General features: G+C 35.1%; 1 protein-coding gene across 1 annotated transcript; it reads right to left on the bottom strand.

The window, feature by feature from the left end:
* Window positions 1-1,658: 1,658 nt before the first annotated feature.
* LOC114189037 (Dof-type zinc finger DNA-binding family protein) lies at window positions 1,659-3,158 on the bottom strand. Its single transcript, XM_028077736.2, has 2 exons — window positions 2,911-3,158; window positions 1,659-2,705 (listed from the first exon to the last, which is right to left on the bottom strand). The coding sequence occupies exons 1-2, from the start codon at window positions 2,968-2,970 to the stop codon at window positions 1,698-1,700; spliced, it is 1,068 nt and encodes a 355-aa protein (XP_027933537.2). The 5' UTR covers window positions 2,971-3,158; the 3' UTR covers window positions 1,659-1,697.
* Between the last annotated feature and the right edge of the window lie 11,577 nt (window positions 3,159-14,735).

Here is a 14,735-nt window from a genome sequence, read left to right as displayed (position 1 = left end):
TTATGTTACCTTTTTTTAGTGTACATTTGCCGGTAGAGTTCATACATTTGATAGAATAATCATAGATTTTGATAAAAGCAAAAAAATTGTAGAGGAAAACCTGAAATACTTGTAACTTTTGATGGATATCTTGGATTAAGATGCTGTCTAAATGTTGCTTGAAGATGAAGATATATCTTGAATTAAGATGATTTAATATTTTAAATTAAAAGTGGTGTCAATTTTTTTTTTGTGCAGAGTAAAACTCATGTAACACATATAAATAATCTCTCCCGGATAACTTTCCTTATAAAAAGAATAGACCCATCCATCAACATTGAATCTGTTTTAAGCTTTTAATAACAGTGTCATTGTAGTGTGTGAGACCACATATATATCTGGTTAAATATTAATTAGGTTTACCTGAATAGCCCATTGATCTAGTTTGAGTTGAGTAAAGAGAAATCTCCAGCAACACGCACTAGCTCGCCCTTCAATTCATTTCTTATTTTGTGTAGTAAGATTCTGACCAAATATAATAAGACCAGACGGTACATGACCTAAGATATAAGGGTATCTCCTGCGTCTCGCCTGAGTCCAGATCCTATGCTTACCCATTAATTAAATTATCTTCCGATGGCTCTTATCTTAGGATATACTTAACTTACTAGGTTTTAAATCTTTAAGAAACAATGGACCTTTTACCGATAAAATTCTCCTGATTTTTAACAGGTAAAAGTAAAGGTGTGAGAATATCGAAACCGTTGTTATGTCCCCTCTCACCATAAGACAGCATCAGTCCAAACCCTGCTTAAGTTCCTATCGTGTGCAAGAGATTAGCTACATTCCCTAGGCCATGCTCATTTGTTTTTTCAGTGTGAAATATACGGGTGCTTATGTTATGTTTTCCAATCTCAACTATCTCAAAACATATATACATGCATAAATCAAAGCACCAATATTCTGTGCATGGACCAAAGTTTCTGGGAAGAACCAATACATAGAAAAAGGTTCAACAATATAAGCACCAAACCACCGACATACATTAAATCATTAATCACCCCTAAAACCAGGTAAATAATCCCCCTCTCTTCTATACCACATTATACCAAATGTACCCAATATATCCCCATTCTCCCTATCCAAAACTAAAATCATCTCAAAGTTAACAAAATTGAAACCAATACTACTTAGCATCACCCAGTAAATCCCCTACCCCACCTAACTACAACAGTAATACATTACAATAAGAAAAAAGAGATGTCATTGCGTATATACATAACAAAACCAAAGACCAACTTGCATTGCTCAACTATGGAGAACACTGCTTGACGAGGTGGCAGCAACTGTGAGATGATGAGAGGAGAGGATCCGAGGTTCCTCTCAGAGCAATTCATGCAATTTTTCTTCCCAACCTTCACATGTAAAACTAACTGGCTGAGGAGTAATTATATATATATATATATATATATTGCAGGATGCAGCTGACATGATCTCTCCGATCCAAACTCCTCTCACCTTTAGCTTTCCCATTTTCTTACATGTATCACTTGTCCTCCTTGTTCAATAAATTTTTTGATGTAATTAAGTAAACCAAACCCCATTTGCCCCAAGAGAATAAAAAAAAAAAGAAAAGAAAAGAAAAAGTAGCAGTAAAAACACAGAAGGGGGAGACAAACTTGAAAAACATGTTTCTTCATTTGATTGGATGGTATTTCCTAGATCAGAGAAGTGACTGAAGAACCGATATTAGCAGCTTGATCGTTCCAAACACCCAAAGCTGTTGCTGAATTATTCCAATAAAGCGAGGGATCGTACATGCCCACATGCTGGATCTGGTTTTGACAAGCACCATTCCACTCCAACCTGTTGTTTTGTCCTAATTCTACTTTCACATCTTTTAAAGATACCATCCCTGCCTCACTGTTATCACTCGGCATTTGCAACTGCTCTAGTGGGGTTAAGCCTAAGCCATGCTGGAAACTGTTGCTATCAACACCATCTTTCAACCCACTGCCGATGAACTTCTGCTGAAGCAAGGTAGAGCTCAACAGTGAAGACATGGCTGGAGTAGTGGATGTAGAACTTGAGGAAGAACCAAATATGGAATTATAACTTGAAAGAAGCGCGTTATTAGAACCAAATCCGTTTCTAAAACTGTTATTCTCGCTGGCTTCATTGGACACAACCCCGGATGAAAAACCTAATCCGAGGGCATTATTTAGCTGAAGATCAAACCCGGAACTGGAGAGTCTGGAGGCAAACCTAGGGAACAGCGGAAGATTGACATCGCTGGAGCAACTGGACAACCCGTAAAACAAAGGGTTGATGTGATTGGAGGTTGAAGCAGTGTCGATCTGTGGTTGCGAAGCAGCGGTGAGAGCAGAAGAAGAATTAGAAGAAGAAGCAGTGTCGATGGCAGCAGCAGAAGAATTTGTCATTGGACGCTTAACACGCTTGTTTTTTCTGCACCCACCACCAACAGGAACGTTCCTGAGGGTTCCACCTCTTGTCCAGTAGCGCTTGCAGGCTTTGCAGAAGTGTCGTGGCTGAGACAAACTGTAGTTGTTGTAGTAGCAGAACTTAGTGTTTGACGAGTCACAGCGAGGGCACTTGAGGGTCTGTTGTTGCAGCTGCTGCTGCACAAGCTCTTGATCTGGTTTTTCCATTACCTTACTGTTGTTGCTTCCACCAAAGGAACCCATCAAGACCTTGTGATCATCCACCTGATAACATATTAATGGAGGGTAAGGAAAATTGATAAAATAAAATATGAAAAAGGAGATCTGGTTTAAGGTGGCGTTCTAGGGTATGTATGATAACAGCACAGTGTGATATTCTCTTCCAAAAGCTAAGAAACAAAATTGCACTGCTCATGTATTGGTGTAGTAAGTGTGTTTGTGTGTGTGAGAAGAAGAGAGAGAAATGAACCTGTGGCCATTGGTTGGTCGTTGGAGGGATGACAACCATTTTCTCACAGTTACCCGACATTTTTCTGGTTCCAAGGAATCCTTCAAAACAAAGAGTAAACAGACAAACAACAGATATGAGACTCGCTCCAAGGTTTCAACTAGTAATGTAGTTTCAGTTTTAGAAGGGACTCGGAAGCTCAAAATTTTAAGTTCTCGATCACCACATGCCAACATCCACCTAATTATTTATCTACTACTATATATGAATTAAATTGGTTTTGCACTTTTACTAACCATTCTTATAAAAAATAATATTCCAGGTTTTTTTCTTCTTTATTAAAAACCACCGCATGCAACGCATTAATAATATTAAATATTATATTTTTAATTTTCAATCGTGACCAAAATTGTTACTATATTAATGGCTTTGATGTAAAAAGAAAAATTGTGTAGTTGCATGTCACGACCTAATTTCACGTGGCGAGATTGATTTATATTAGAATTCAAATAGGATTATTATTGCAGTTAAATAGTTATAGTTTTTTTCACGTTTTTCAATTTGTATATCATCTTGTCCTCGTTTCGTTTCTTTTTATTCTTTATCTATCCACTTTTCTTTTCCGTTGGTATCTCTCTTCTGTCCATAGTGTGTATACACTTGTCTGGATGTGAATAGCCATTTTTAAGCAACAATTAGAAAAGAGAAGTATTGTTTAGTATATGTTTATATATATATATATATATATATATATATATATATATATATATATATATATATATATATATATATATATATATATATATATATATATTAAGATTAAATATGAGAAGGAAATTCAAAATCCAAAAGATCAAAATTAAGATTAATGATTGATGTTCGTTTGACTTTTGGATGGAGTTTTATTAGAAGTTTTTTTTTTTTTTCTGAAAAATCTAACTAATTTCACCCTTCCGTAAACATCAACTTGTAAAAAAAATAATGATTTGCATATCAATTATTTAAATGCTATAATTGAAATCGAAAGTTGAAAAAAACAGCATGATAGTGTATTTTTCATCATAAATATTTTATTAAAAAATGTGAAAAAAATGCAAAATGATATAAAACGTATATTTATCTATTTATAGATACAATATCTTTTTATTAGAAATAAATATCTTTTTAAGGAAAATTTATTTTTAGTGTTTTTCAAACACTTTGAATTCTTTTCATTTTTTATAAAGATAAAGATTCAATATGTCATTAAAAATTAAAATAACGTATATTATAACCAAAAAATATATAAGTTAAAAATATTTTAACATAAACTAATAATTAATTTCTTTATCTTATTCTATTGCTCGTATTTATATTTTTATTGGAATATATAAATATTTCGACACTTTGTTTTGAAACAAAATTATATTTTCTTAATAACAATATGTGCTCATGTAATTACGTCTTTGATTAATATTCCATCAAACGTCAATATGGGGCTTGGATGCATATATGAACAAATTTTGCGATCGTATATTTTATTAAACTATTAAATTAAATAGTAAAAAATGTGTAGTAATAATTAACATCATCAATTCAACAGTAAAATAAAAATAAATAAATAAGTATTTAAATTTTGAACATTCTGTTCCATGATTATCCTAAAATACACAAACGAGACCTCCCATCTATCTGATCTTTGAGTACAAAATGACGAGGTGGAGACACTTTGACTTTAGAAGTGATAAGAAAATTTAATCCAGAGAAAGAAGATAAAAGAGAAAACCATGAAAGATAAATTGTTGAAAAAATCAATTAGCTACCAAAAAGGTTATTATTAGTCGAAAAGGTTTTAGCTTATAAATGTTAGGTTTTTAAAGGAGGGGTATCACTGGAGAGAACAAACATTAATGAGACCTTATTTTTTTACATAGAGTTCTACTTTTTCAATTTTGGTCAATGTGAGACTTAGACTCATATTTTGATAGTCAATTTTAACCTTCGGCTTTGATACCACTTGTTAGGTTTTTAAAGGAAGAGTATCACTGGTGAGAACAAACACCAAAGAGACCTGAGCCCAATTACATAAGGAATTAACATCACTCTCAACCCAAAACCTTAAAGCAATGGATTTATGGGTCTTTATTCTTATATAGTATTCTACTTTCTCAATTCTAGTCAACGTGAGACTTAGACTCACTTGAATTCCTGACAATAAATTATTAATTAGTAAAATAAGCTACACTATTTTATAAATAAATAAAAATATTTTTTGAAATCTATTAAAATATAAATCATTAATTTTTGCAGTTAATTTTTATTAATAATTATAGTATTACGAAAGTATAATTTACCAACGGTTAAAACTTACGTTTTATGTAATTTGATATTGATATTCCATGTGTGCGAGTTACAGAGACGAAGAGGGGTGAGTCCACGCATCACCACCTAACATTCCCTCCTACTTCTACACATTCTCATAAATTGCTACCAAGAGGGAATCCCAATGAGGATAAAAATCTCACTTCCAATTACAGTTCCACGTCGTTAAGAATATTAATGTCAAATCTCAACTTTACCAAAATGTGAGAAAAACTTTCTCATTGAATTTGTGGTTTTAATTTTGACACTTTTAAATAAAGTGCATGAAAAATAATAAAAGAAAATTATTGTCTATGAAGCATAGGTGATTTAAAAAGTGAGAAGATGGAGTAAAAGGTTCCAAATGAAAGGGACAAAAAGCCCTGACGTTAAAGAACATAAGAAGGGCACGCTTTGGCCTTAAGAGCCTCTGAGATCCTTCTTTCTATTTCTACTCTCTCCCACATGAACATGGAATAAACAGTTATTTGGCAATAATGAGTAGAAAATAAAAACGATTAAAATTTAGAATGAAAGGGTTAATGGGGTTGTCAGAGAGGGGAGATGGAGAATCATGTGGTGGCAGCTCAGCTTCTATGGAAAAGGAATTAAAGTGAAATAAAGCAAAGCAGAGATGGGGAACATATGGATTTTGTAGTCTCCCAAGGGATCTCTCAATTTTATTTTTTATTATTTACAATTAAATCCCCACTTTATTCTTATTTTGTTTTTCAAGTTAATTGATTTTGAAATGTTCACTGAAGTGGGACCTACCTACTCACTACTCACTATGGGGACCCCATCAAGAGATTCCAATTTGAGAAGCAAGGATGAAAGAAACCCAACGCGCACGTTAAAGGCAAACAGATAGTAAAAAAGCTTAGGGGACCAAACCCGACCCATCAAAACCTGACACCAATGCACCCTAAACAACGTCCAGACAAAGATCTCACTCTCCTCCATTTCAGATTCATTTTATTCTTATTATTATTAGAGGTGTCAATTTGGCCCAGCCCACAGGGTTTGGCCCTGGCCCATGTGGGCTAGGGCCAAAAAAGCCCACATTGAAAAATAGCCCCCAACAAAGAAGCCCACAGGGCCAAAAACCCTACAAAAGCCCTGTGGGCCAGGGCCAACCCATGGGCTTTCATCTTCCACATGAAAAATATATTATTTTTTAAAATATATTACTATCTGTGGGACAAGCCCAACGAATCGGACAAGCACGACGACCCGAATAGGTCTAACGACTCGGACCTGCCCGACGACCTCGACAAGAACGACAACTCGAACGGGCCCGATGATCCAAAAGGGCCCAACAACCCGAACGGGCCTGACGACCCAGACGGGCCCGAATACAGGACAAACCTGACAACATGGATGGGCCCAACGACATGGAAGGGCCCGACGACTCGGACGGGCTCAATGACCTGGACGGGCCCAATGACCCGGACAGGCCCGACGAACCTAACAGGCCCTATGACCCAAACAAGCCTGATGACCCGAACGGGCCTGATGACCCGTATGTACCCGACGACCCAGACTGGTCTTACAACCCAAACAGGCCTGACAACGTAGATGGGACCGACGACACAGACATGCCCAACAACCCAGACGGGCCCGACGAGCCAGATGGGCCCAACAAGTCGGATAGGCCTAACGATTAAGACAGGTCATACGACCTAGACGAGCCCGACAACCCGGACAGGCTCAACAACCCGGACGGGACAAATCATATGAACAGGCATGACGACACAGATGGACCCGACGATCTGAACGAGCCCAATGATCCAGACAGGCCCAAAGACCACAATGGGCCCGACAACCTGTATGGACCTGACGACCCAGACGGGCCCTACGACCCAGACGGGCCCTACGACCCAGACGGGCCCTACGATCCAGACTGGCCCTACGACCCGAATGGGCCCGAAGACACGTACGAGGCCGACGACCCAAACGGACCCGACAACTAGGACGGGCCCGACGACCTGGATAAGCCCAACGACCCGGACGAGTCCGACTACCCGGACGGGCCCGACACCCAGACGGGCCCGACACCCAAACGAGCCCGACACCCAGACGGGCCCGTCGGACCCATTCGGATTGTCCGGCCCATTTGGCTCGTTAGGCCCGTTCGAGTCGTAGGGCCGGTTTGGGTCGTCTGGCCCGTCGAGTCCGTTCGGGTCGTCGGGCCCGTCGGACCCGTCTGGGTTGTCGGGCCCGTCAGGGTCGTCGGGCCCGTCGGGGTCGTTGGGCCCGTTTTGGTCGTCGAGCCCGTTCGGGTCGTCTGGCACGTCTTGGTCATCGGGCCCGTTCGGATTGTCGGGCCCGTTTGGCTCGTTGGGCCCGTTCAGGTCGTCGGGCCCGTTTTGATCGTCGGGTCCATACGAGTCGTCGGCCCGTTCGGGTCAATTGGCCTGTCTGGATCATTGGGCCTGTTTGAATCGTTGGGCCCGTTCGGGTCGTCGTCCCGTTTAGATCGTTGGGCTCGTCTGGGTCGTAGGGCTCGTTTGGCCCGTTTGGGTTTTCGGGCCCATTTGGGTCATCGGGCCCGTCCGTGTTGTCTGGCATGTCCGGGTTGTCAGGCCCGTCCTGGTCGTCGGGCCCATCTTGGTTGTCTGGCCCGTCTGGGTTTTTGGGCCCATCCGTGTTGTTTAGCATGTCCGGGTTGTCAAGCCCGTCCTGGTCGTCGGGCTCATCTTGGTCGTCGGGTCTGTACTTGTCATCGGGCCTATCTTGGTCATTGGGCTCGTCTGGGTTGTCGAGCCCGTCCGGGTCATCGGGCCCATTTGGGTCGCTCAACTTAATCTTTGACTTTGGCTTAATGTAGTATTATTTGGGGGGCTAACCCACCTTAGCCATAGCCCTAACCCACTAAAGAGGGGGCTTTGGGGGCTGGGGCTTTTTTTTGGCCCCCTCATTTGGGGGCCCCCTAAAAGGGGGCTTTATGAAGAGTGGGCCAGGGCTGGCCCATGGGCTAGGGGCCAAATTGACACCTCTAATTATTATCTCCTTCCATTTACCCTTTTGCCCTCCCTCTCTTTTGTCCTCTTCCTTCCAACACCCACTGCTATTCTCCATCTAACACCCACGCTTTTGTCCCACCCTGCCCCCAATAATTCCTCATTATCTCTCTGCACTATGTTTACACTAAAATGGATAAAAACTAATGGATTTTCTTCCACTCACCTCTTCTATTCATGTTTATCTTCTGATCCAAACCCAGAGATTGCGAAATAAAAGTAATGATTTAATGAATATGGATAGTTTAATTCAGACAACCATGTTACGTCACTAGTGGGAAACGCCTGCTAATGATGATATATATAGTTCCTGGACTCAACACACGACAACTTCGATCTTAAGTTTAAAACATGAGGATTCTCATGTGAGTTTTCCTCGACCATGATTCAACTAGTTCACAACATTGTTTTTTTAAAAAGAATATATATAGATAGTGATACTTAGATATTAGAATCCATTTATACATACATGAATAAGTTGAAAACCCACTTAGGTTGTAAATCAGGGGCATAATTCATAAACCATATGATTTGGCATGAAGGTAGTGTATGACTTTAGGATGATAAACCAGCATTTTGCCATGCACGTCACGCCCAGAGCCAATTCCATTGAACCATATTTAAACACAATGTCTTGGCCTATTCAACATACAATAATGTTAAAATATCAACGCTATCCACTTTGATATTGCAATCCATAACAGAAAACCAAAATGGTTGAAAATTAACCACTTACCTCTTGCATTGCATCCATTATTTTTTTTTTATCATAATGATAGATGTTTTATTTATATTAGGGTATCTCCTTTTCTGAATGGCTAATCCCTTAAAATACTAATTAATAAGTATTTAAGGGATTAAACTCTCTTAATACGTGGTTTTTCATAGACACGCTAATTTGAAGTCATAATAAAAGTGTGGAGAAAATCTGGTGATGATAAAAGGAATCACAGTAACAGCAACAATTTGAACGAAGAGAGAGGAAGATGAATCATTGAACACGATTTCAACTTGACAAAGAGAAAATGAAGTAACAACAACCTTTTTAAGAAAGATAAGAGAAACACAATTGATGATACATAGGAGAGAATGTAAAGGAGAATTTGACTGTTAGGTAGTGAGAGACAAAACAAGAGATTTTAACTTTTGGTTTGGAAAAGATATAAAAGAAGACGAGGTAAAATATTTAAATATTTATTATATCAGTTGTTTTTATAACCTGTAAGTCGAAAATTACGATATTGTAACTATACTTTTGAAACATCGTTTTTTTAACCGATGAAATGTTATAGATGATATTTCCCACTGGTAATAGTTTTGTTGGCAAATTTGTGTTACGTGGATCGAGCTTTTTGTACTGTTAATTGCTTCTAAAACAAGGTGTGGCAATATAAAATGAGGCACTTGATAATAGTGGACTGTAAATTAACAGAGAAAAGTGAATAGTGACAGCAGAAAATGGACCACAGGCATGCATCAAACATATACAATTCCTGTATACGGTCTTTTGATACAGATTCTATCACTAATATCAACTCACTTTGGCTTCCACTGTTTCCTTAACAAAGTTTCAACTCCCTTCAATCCCGTGCTGTTTCAGAATATTATTATACTGTTATGTCCTACACAACTATTTTAATCTTTTCCTCGGAATTCATTTGTTTGAATATTCTTCCACTTTGACAATATTAAGAGACTAATTGGTATTATTGAAAGGGTGAAAATAATACTAAGAAAATCGAAAGGATAATGATCGCATGCAGCCTGTCAACAGGTCTTACTTGCAATATAAAATTTCTGTATCAGCATTATTATATCACTAATCACTATTTAATTGATAACCCCTTTGTAATTATGTGTTTACTCAAATTCCCTTCTTTTGTATTCTTCTTCTTGTCTGTTATACACAGTTACTGTGAGGCATGATACATGGCGTGTGATAAATTTAGTATCAATGGGTCCTCACTATGATTTTCATACAAATTGTATTCAAGTTAGGTCACAAACCTTACTACATCGTTTCCTAGAAAATTCCGATACAAGTTGTAGGTCTAATTCTCTCTTAACCAGTAGTTAATCACCTTCTCCGTTATATATAAATATACAAATATTTGTGATTATCATTGACCTGATTTTAGTCTCTGAACTTAGTAGTTTGGACTTTAGCTATTATAATTTCATTCCGTTTAAGTTCTGGTCCTTCTGCCACCTTCAATAAGCCACATATGTACTCTACAACAGAAAAACATCAAAACTGATGTTGAATAAATTATAAGGACACAAATCAAAATGGAATTTCTACAACAATCCAATTTAGCTAATCTTCTAGAATATAGAAAAAAAAAATAAGAATAAAACTAAATCATAAAATAAAAAATATATTTGGTCCAAAAATATAATAATGAACCACCAAGAGTGCGCTTAGATTATGTGAATCTGCTGAAAACTTCGGTGCTAAAAGCCAAAATTTGTGACAACTGATAACTACAGGGACAGAATAGTAAACTCGTTTTAATTGACGGGAAATATGATGTTCTAGTTCTGTTGATGGACTGGTTAAGTAAACTTTTATAGTACTAAGGTAAAACCTATAATAATTAACTTGAGAATTAAGAGTGAGTGAGTTATAATATTTTGGAATATGTTTAACTTCTTTGAATATGTGTATTATTACACGACTCTAGTCCTCTTTGCAATGCACAATTTGGAGTTTTCATACACATTGCACAAACCACAAAATTGGTTTACACAATGAAGAAACTTGTGTAATCGAGTTCATGATATCTGACATAAACCAAGAAGAGTTACCATGATTGGTTTCGTACCCTTTAAGAAAATCCACATCCTAGATTCACTTGTTCCCTACTTTCCATTTAACATTATGCAAACACATTGCATCCTCTTTCTTTATCATTCCCATAATAATTATATCCTTAGTTTGAAATGCGTTTGAACTGTACATCAGATAACTTCATAGTCATCATGTTTCTAATTAAGCTTAGGATCAGCAATATGTTAGACTTTTTTAGCAACATTTATGAACATTTTTCTTCATAAACTAGTAAGATAGTTGAACTTCACAAGAGTATAGTTTGAATGTTTCTGTTTTACATAACAAGTAAAGGACAAGTTGAAGTCCTTTTCATCTCTGCATATATGTTCAACATCTCCCATTGCTTCATCAACTCAGTCCTGTTTACATACTAGTAGAAATGAATAATTTCAATGAGATTTAGCATCATCAGAGTATAACATTATGCGTTACATATTAATATAAGCTACCACTTCCCTTTCGTCTTGGAATTAATTATTTATTTATTTACTTTGTGTGCCAGAGAATCATTTTCAGATCATAATGTAGGACTATGATTAATATCTTACAAAAAGCATCTGTAGAGGAATGATTAAACACGATAAATCCCACCACCTTTCCCTCCTGCTGTGTAATCGTTACAGCTATTCCTCACTACCTCTGCTACTGTTTCACCACCTATTTTTCTTCTACCTTCTACTACATTCTTACTTATTTCAAAATTATACATATATCATCAATTCAACATTTCGATTCATTCATATTAACAAGTTATAGATCTGTAATAATTATGATGAAAATGATCATAGCAAGATAACGGTATAATAAGAAAAACATAATGAATTGTAGACCTAAAAAGTGCTTAGAAGATTGGAAAACTAACTTCATCTGATGTGTGTGTTAATAAGTTTTGACTTTTATACGAACTGAGTCATGTATAAACCTATTCTCTGATAATTACATTTTAGCATATATATATATATATAATTGGTGGTTTGGGATGGGGTTCTCAATCATCCACCAACTTCTGCATTTAATAAGTACACAATTTGACAATTGTCTCATGATGATAATGATAGTGAAAATATTGTAAATATTCTCATGAGGAAAGGAAAACATAGTTGCCCTATTCAAATAACTCCCACTTGATATATAGCAGGTAGCCCTCCCAATATTTGAAAAATAGGGTAACAGCAAAGTGACAATTATGCACTAAATAAAATAAGCAATCCTGGAAGAGGTTGATGAGCTCTGGGAACCAATTTTCGATGCTTGGGTTATAAGAAATCAGAGAATGTTGGGGAAATAATATATATATTCGTGTATATAAAAAAAGCTCTGCATGATTTACATATAGGTGTCTGATTATTGTGAACCAAATATAGAACGTCATTTAATTAAGAGAAAGCCATTAATCAAGCAATTTGAAACATAATAATAGTATATTATCACTAATGGGGTCCGCAAGCCAACACACCTCCATCAATGGCCATACCAAATACAAAATTATCTTTTCTTATTATTTTTCAGTTTTGAGAATCCTTGATCAAGGATTTTTTTTTTTCTTTTTTTTTATTTCATAAAACAAGACTGATTTGGAATTTGCTTTCATTCCAAGACATATAAATTGTATCCAGTAATTCATATTTGATTGGATTTTATTTTCAGAAACAAAGTCCCCTTACCTTTCCTCCAATCGTAGTTTCGATAAATAAATAAATGCATTATGTAGCACACAAACAAGTTCCCAGATTTTTTGGGCCATCACATCTGTTTGTGGGGTTGGTGATTCAATCAACATAATTGGGCCGCTTCACCTTTTTCATAAAATTTGGGCCACCGCAATGCTGCGCCATTAATTGGTAGTTTCTTCCTGTTTCTCCACAAATCTCTTTCTTCATCTTTATATTATTGTATCTCAAATTTAGAATGTAAATTTCAAAATATACAATTTAAAATCTATTTTTTATTTTTATATTTTAAATATAAAATATGAAATTGTTGGAAATAGTTCAAGTGTGAGTCAAAGTCATACATTGGATAGAATAGACAAAGGTAAATACTATATAAGAATAAAAAGACCCATAACACTATTGCCTTAAAATTTTAGGATAAAAATAGGGTCAAATGACTTATATGTGTAAGACTAATGTCACATAATCTCTCAATATAATTATAACCATAACCCACAACATATGAAAAAATATAACCCAACAGAAATAAATCTTTTTATTATGAACTATATAATGCAAAATATAAAGCTATATTTAGATTTATCAAAAATATATTAATATGTCGAACATGTAATTCAAAATGATTTTTTAATTTCCAAAATATTAAATATTATATTTTAAATTATACCTTTAAAATACAAAAAATTTATAAAAAAACGAGCTGAAATTATGGAGATTCACGAAGGAATGAGCCCTTAATTTTATCCGACTTTTTAATTGGATTGCGTACAATTCGATTCACTTCATAAAACATAGAATTATAGAAAGAACTACATTCTTTTACTGGTATAGAAATTGATTTTTCATTCTGGACAAAACAAAAAGAATAATAATTAATTATAAACATACCCATTAATTAATCTGTTTTGATTATAGCGACTCAATATCTACTAAAAATATTTGTTTGATTTCCAACTCTTCATTAGAGTCATTTATTCAATCCTCTTATAATTCGTCATTCAATTCTTTTATAATTGGTTTAGTTCTCCTATCAACTGGTGTACCTGCTAAAAGAGTTTTGATACTTAAGTCAGCAATGCAGCAATGATTAAATCAGCTATGATAATTAATGTCGTAATAAATATGATAGAAAAAAGTTTTAACAATCACATTTTTAACTTGTATTTATAGTTTCTATCTATCCTTATGATTAGATTAAACTAATTATGACACAATTATTTTCTAAAGTTGATTATTGACGTGTTTTTAATAATTACAAGATTGTTTATTTATTCAGACGTGGTCCGATCTATCGAATTATGTCAAACTTAACCTAACTTGTATAAAGAAGACATCAGGGCAAAATTTTGGGGACGAGTCAAACTTTATATAATATGTTAAGAAAAATAAAATAAAAAATCAATTAAATTAAAAAATTATACATATTTAATATATATATATATATATATTAATTTTAGTTTTTAAATATTATTGTTGGTTAGTTTTACTGTTTTTTAATACTTTAAAAAAAAGTAAAACTAAAAAATATGACGGATTTCGAAATTTGGTATATTTATTTTTTTTAATTATTATTTTTATTTTATTTTAATTTTTTGTGTTTTTTTTTATTTTTCTTAATATATTTTATGAAAAAACACAAGAAAAAAAAAATATTTATATATATATATATATATATATATATATATATATATATATATATATATATATATATTCCAAACTTTGATAAGTTTGTTTATCAGATTTTCGAATCTGGTAGCTGTGTTAATTGAATTTCCAAATCTGGTAAATTTTTTTCGGATTTCAAAATTCTGACAATTTTCTTATCTTGAATTTGAAATTCGATACTTATCTAAATCGAGTTTTCAAAATTCAGTACTTCTTTCAACATTTTTTTTTCCTGAACTGCGTGACAAGTGTGAGGGGATGACTACTTGCGGATGGATAAATATAAAAAACGGAAAAAATAATACTTTTTAA

Source organism: Vigna unguiculata, chromosome 6 (assembly GCF_037176805.1).
Source record: "Vigna unguiculata cultivar grain cowpea cultivar isolate G323 ecotype 2 chromosome 6, ASM3717680v1, whole genome shotgun sequence".
Lineage (NCBI taxonomy): Eukaryota > Viridiplantae > Streptophyta > Magnoliopsida > Fabales > Fabaceae > Vigna > Vigna unguiculata.
The sequence above is the reverse complement of the archived record's forward strand: the minus strand, read 5'-3'. Positions and strand labels throughout refer to the sequence as shown.

Bases quoted from the DNA above. Each gene is read 5' to 3' on its own strand.
- LOC114189037 (XM_028077736.2), bottom strand. From the start codon at position 2,970: ATGTCGGGTAACTGTGAGAAAATGGTTGTCATCCCTCCAACGACCAAC. The intron at 2,706-2,910 runs GTTCATTTCTCT...ATATGTTATCAG, and splicing joins CGACCAACCAATGGCCACAG to GTGGATGATCACAAGGTCTT.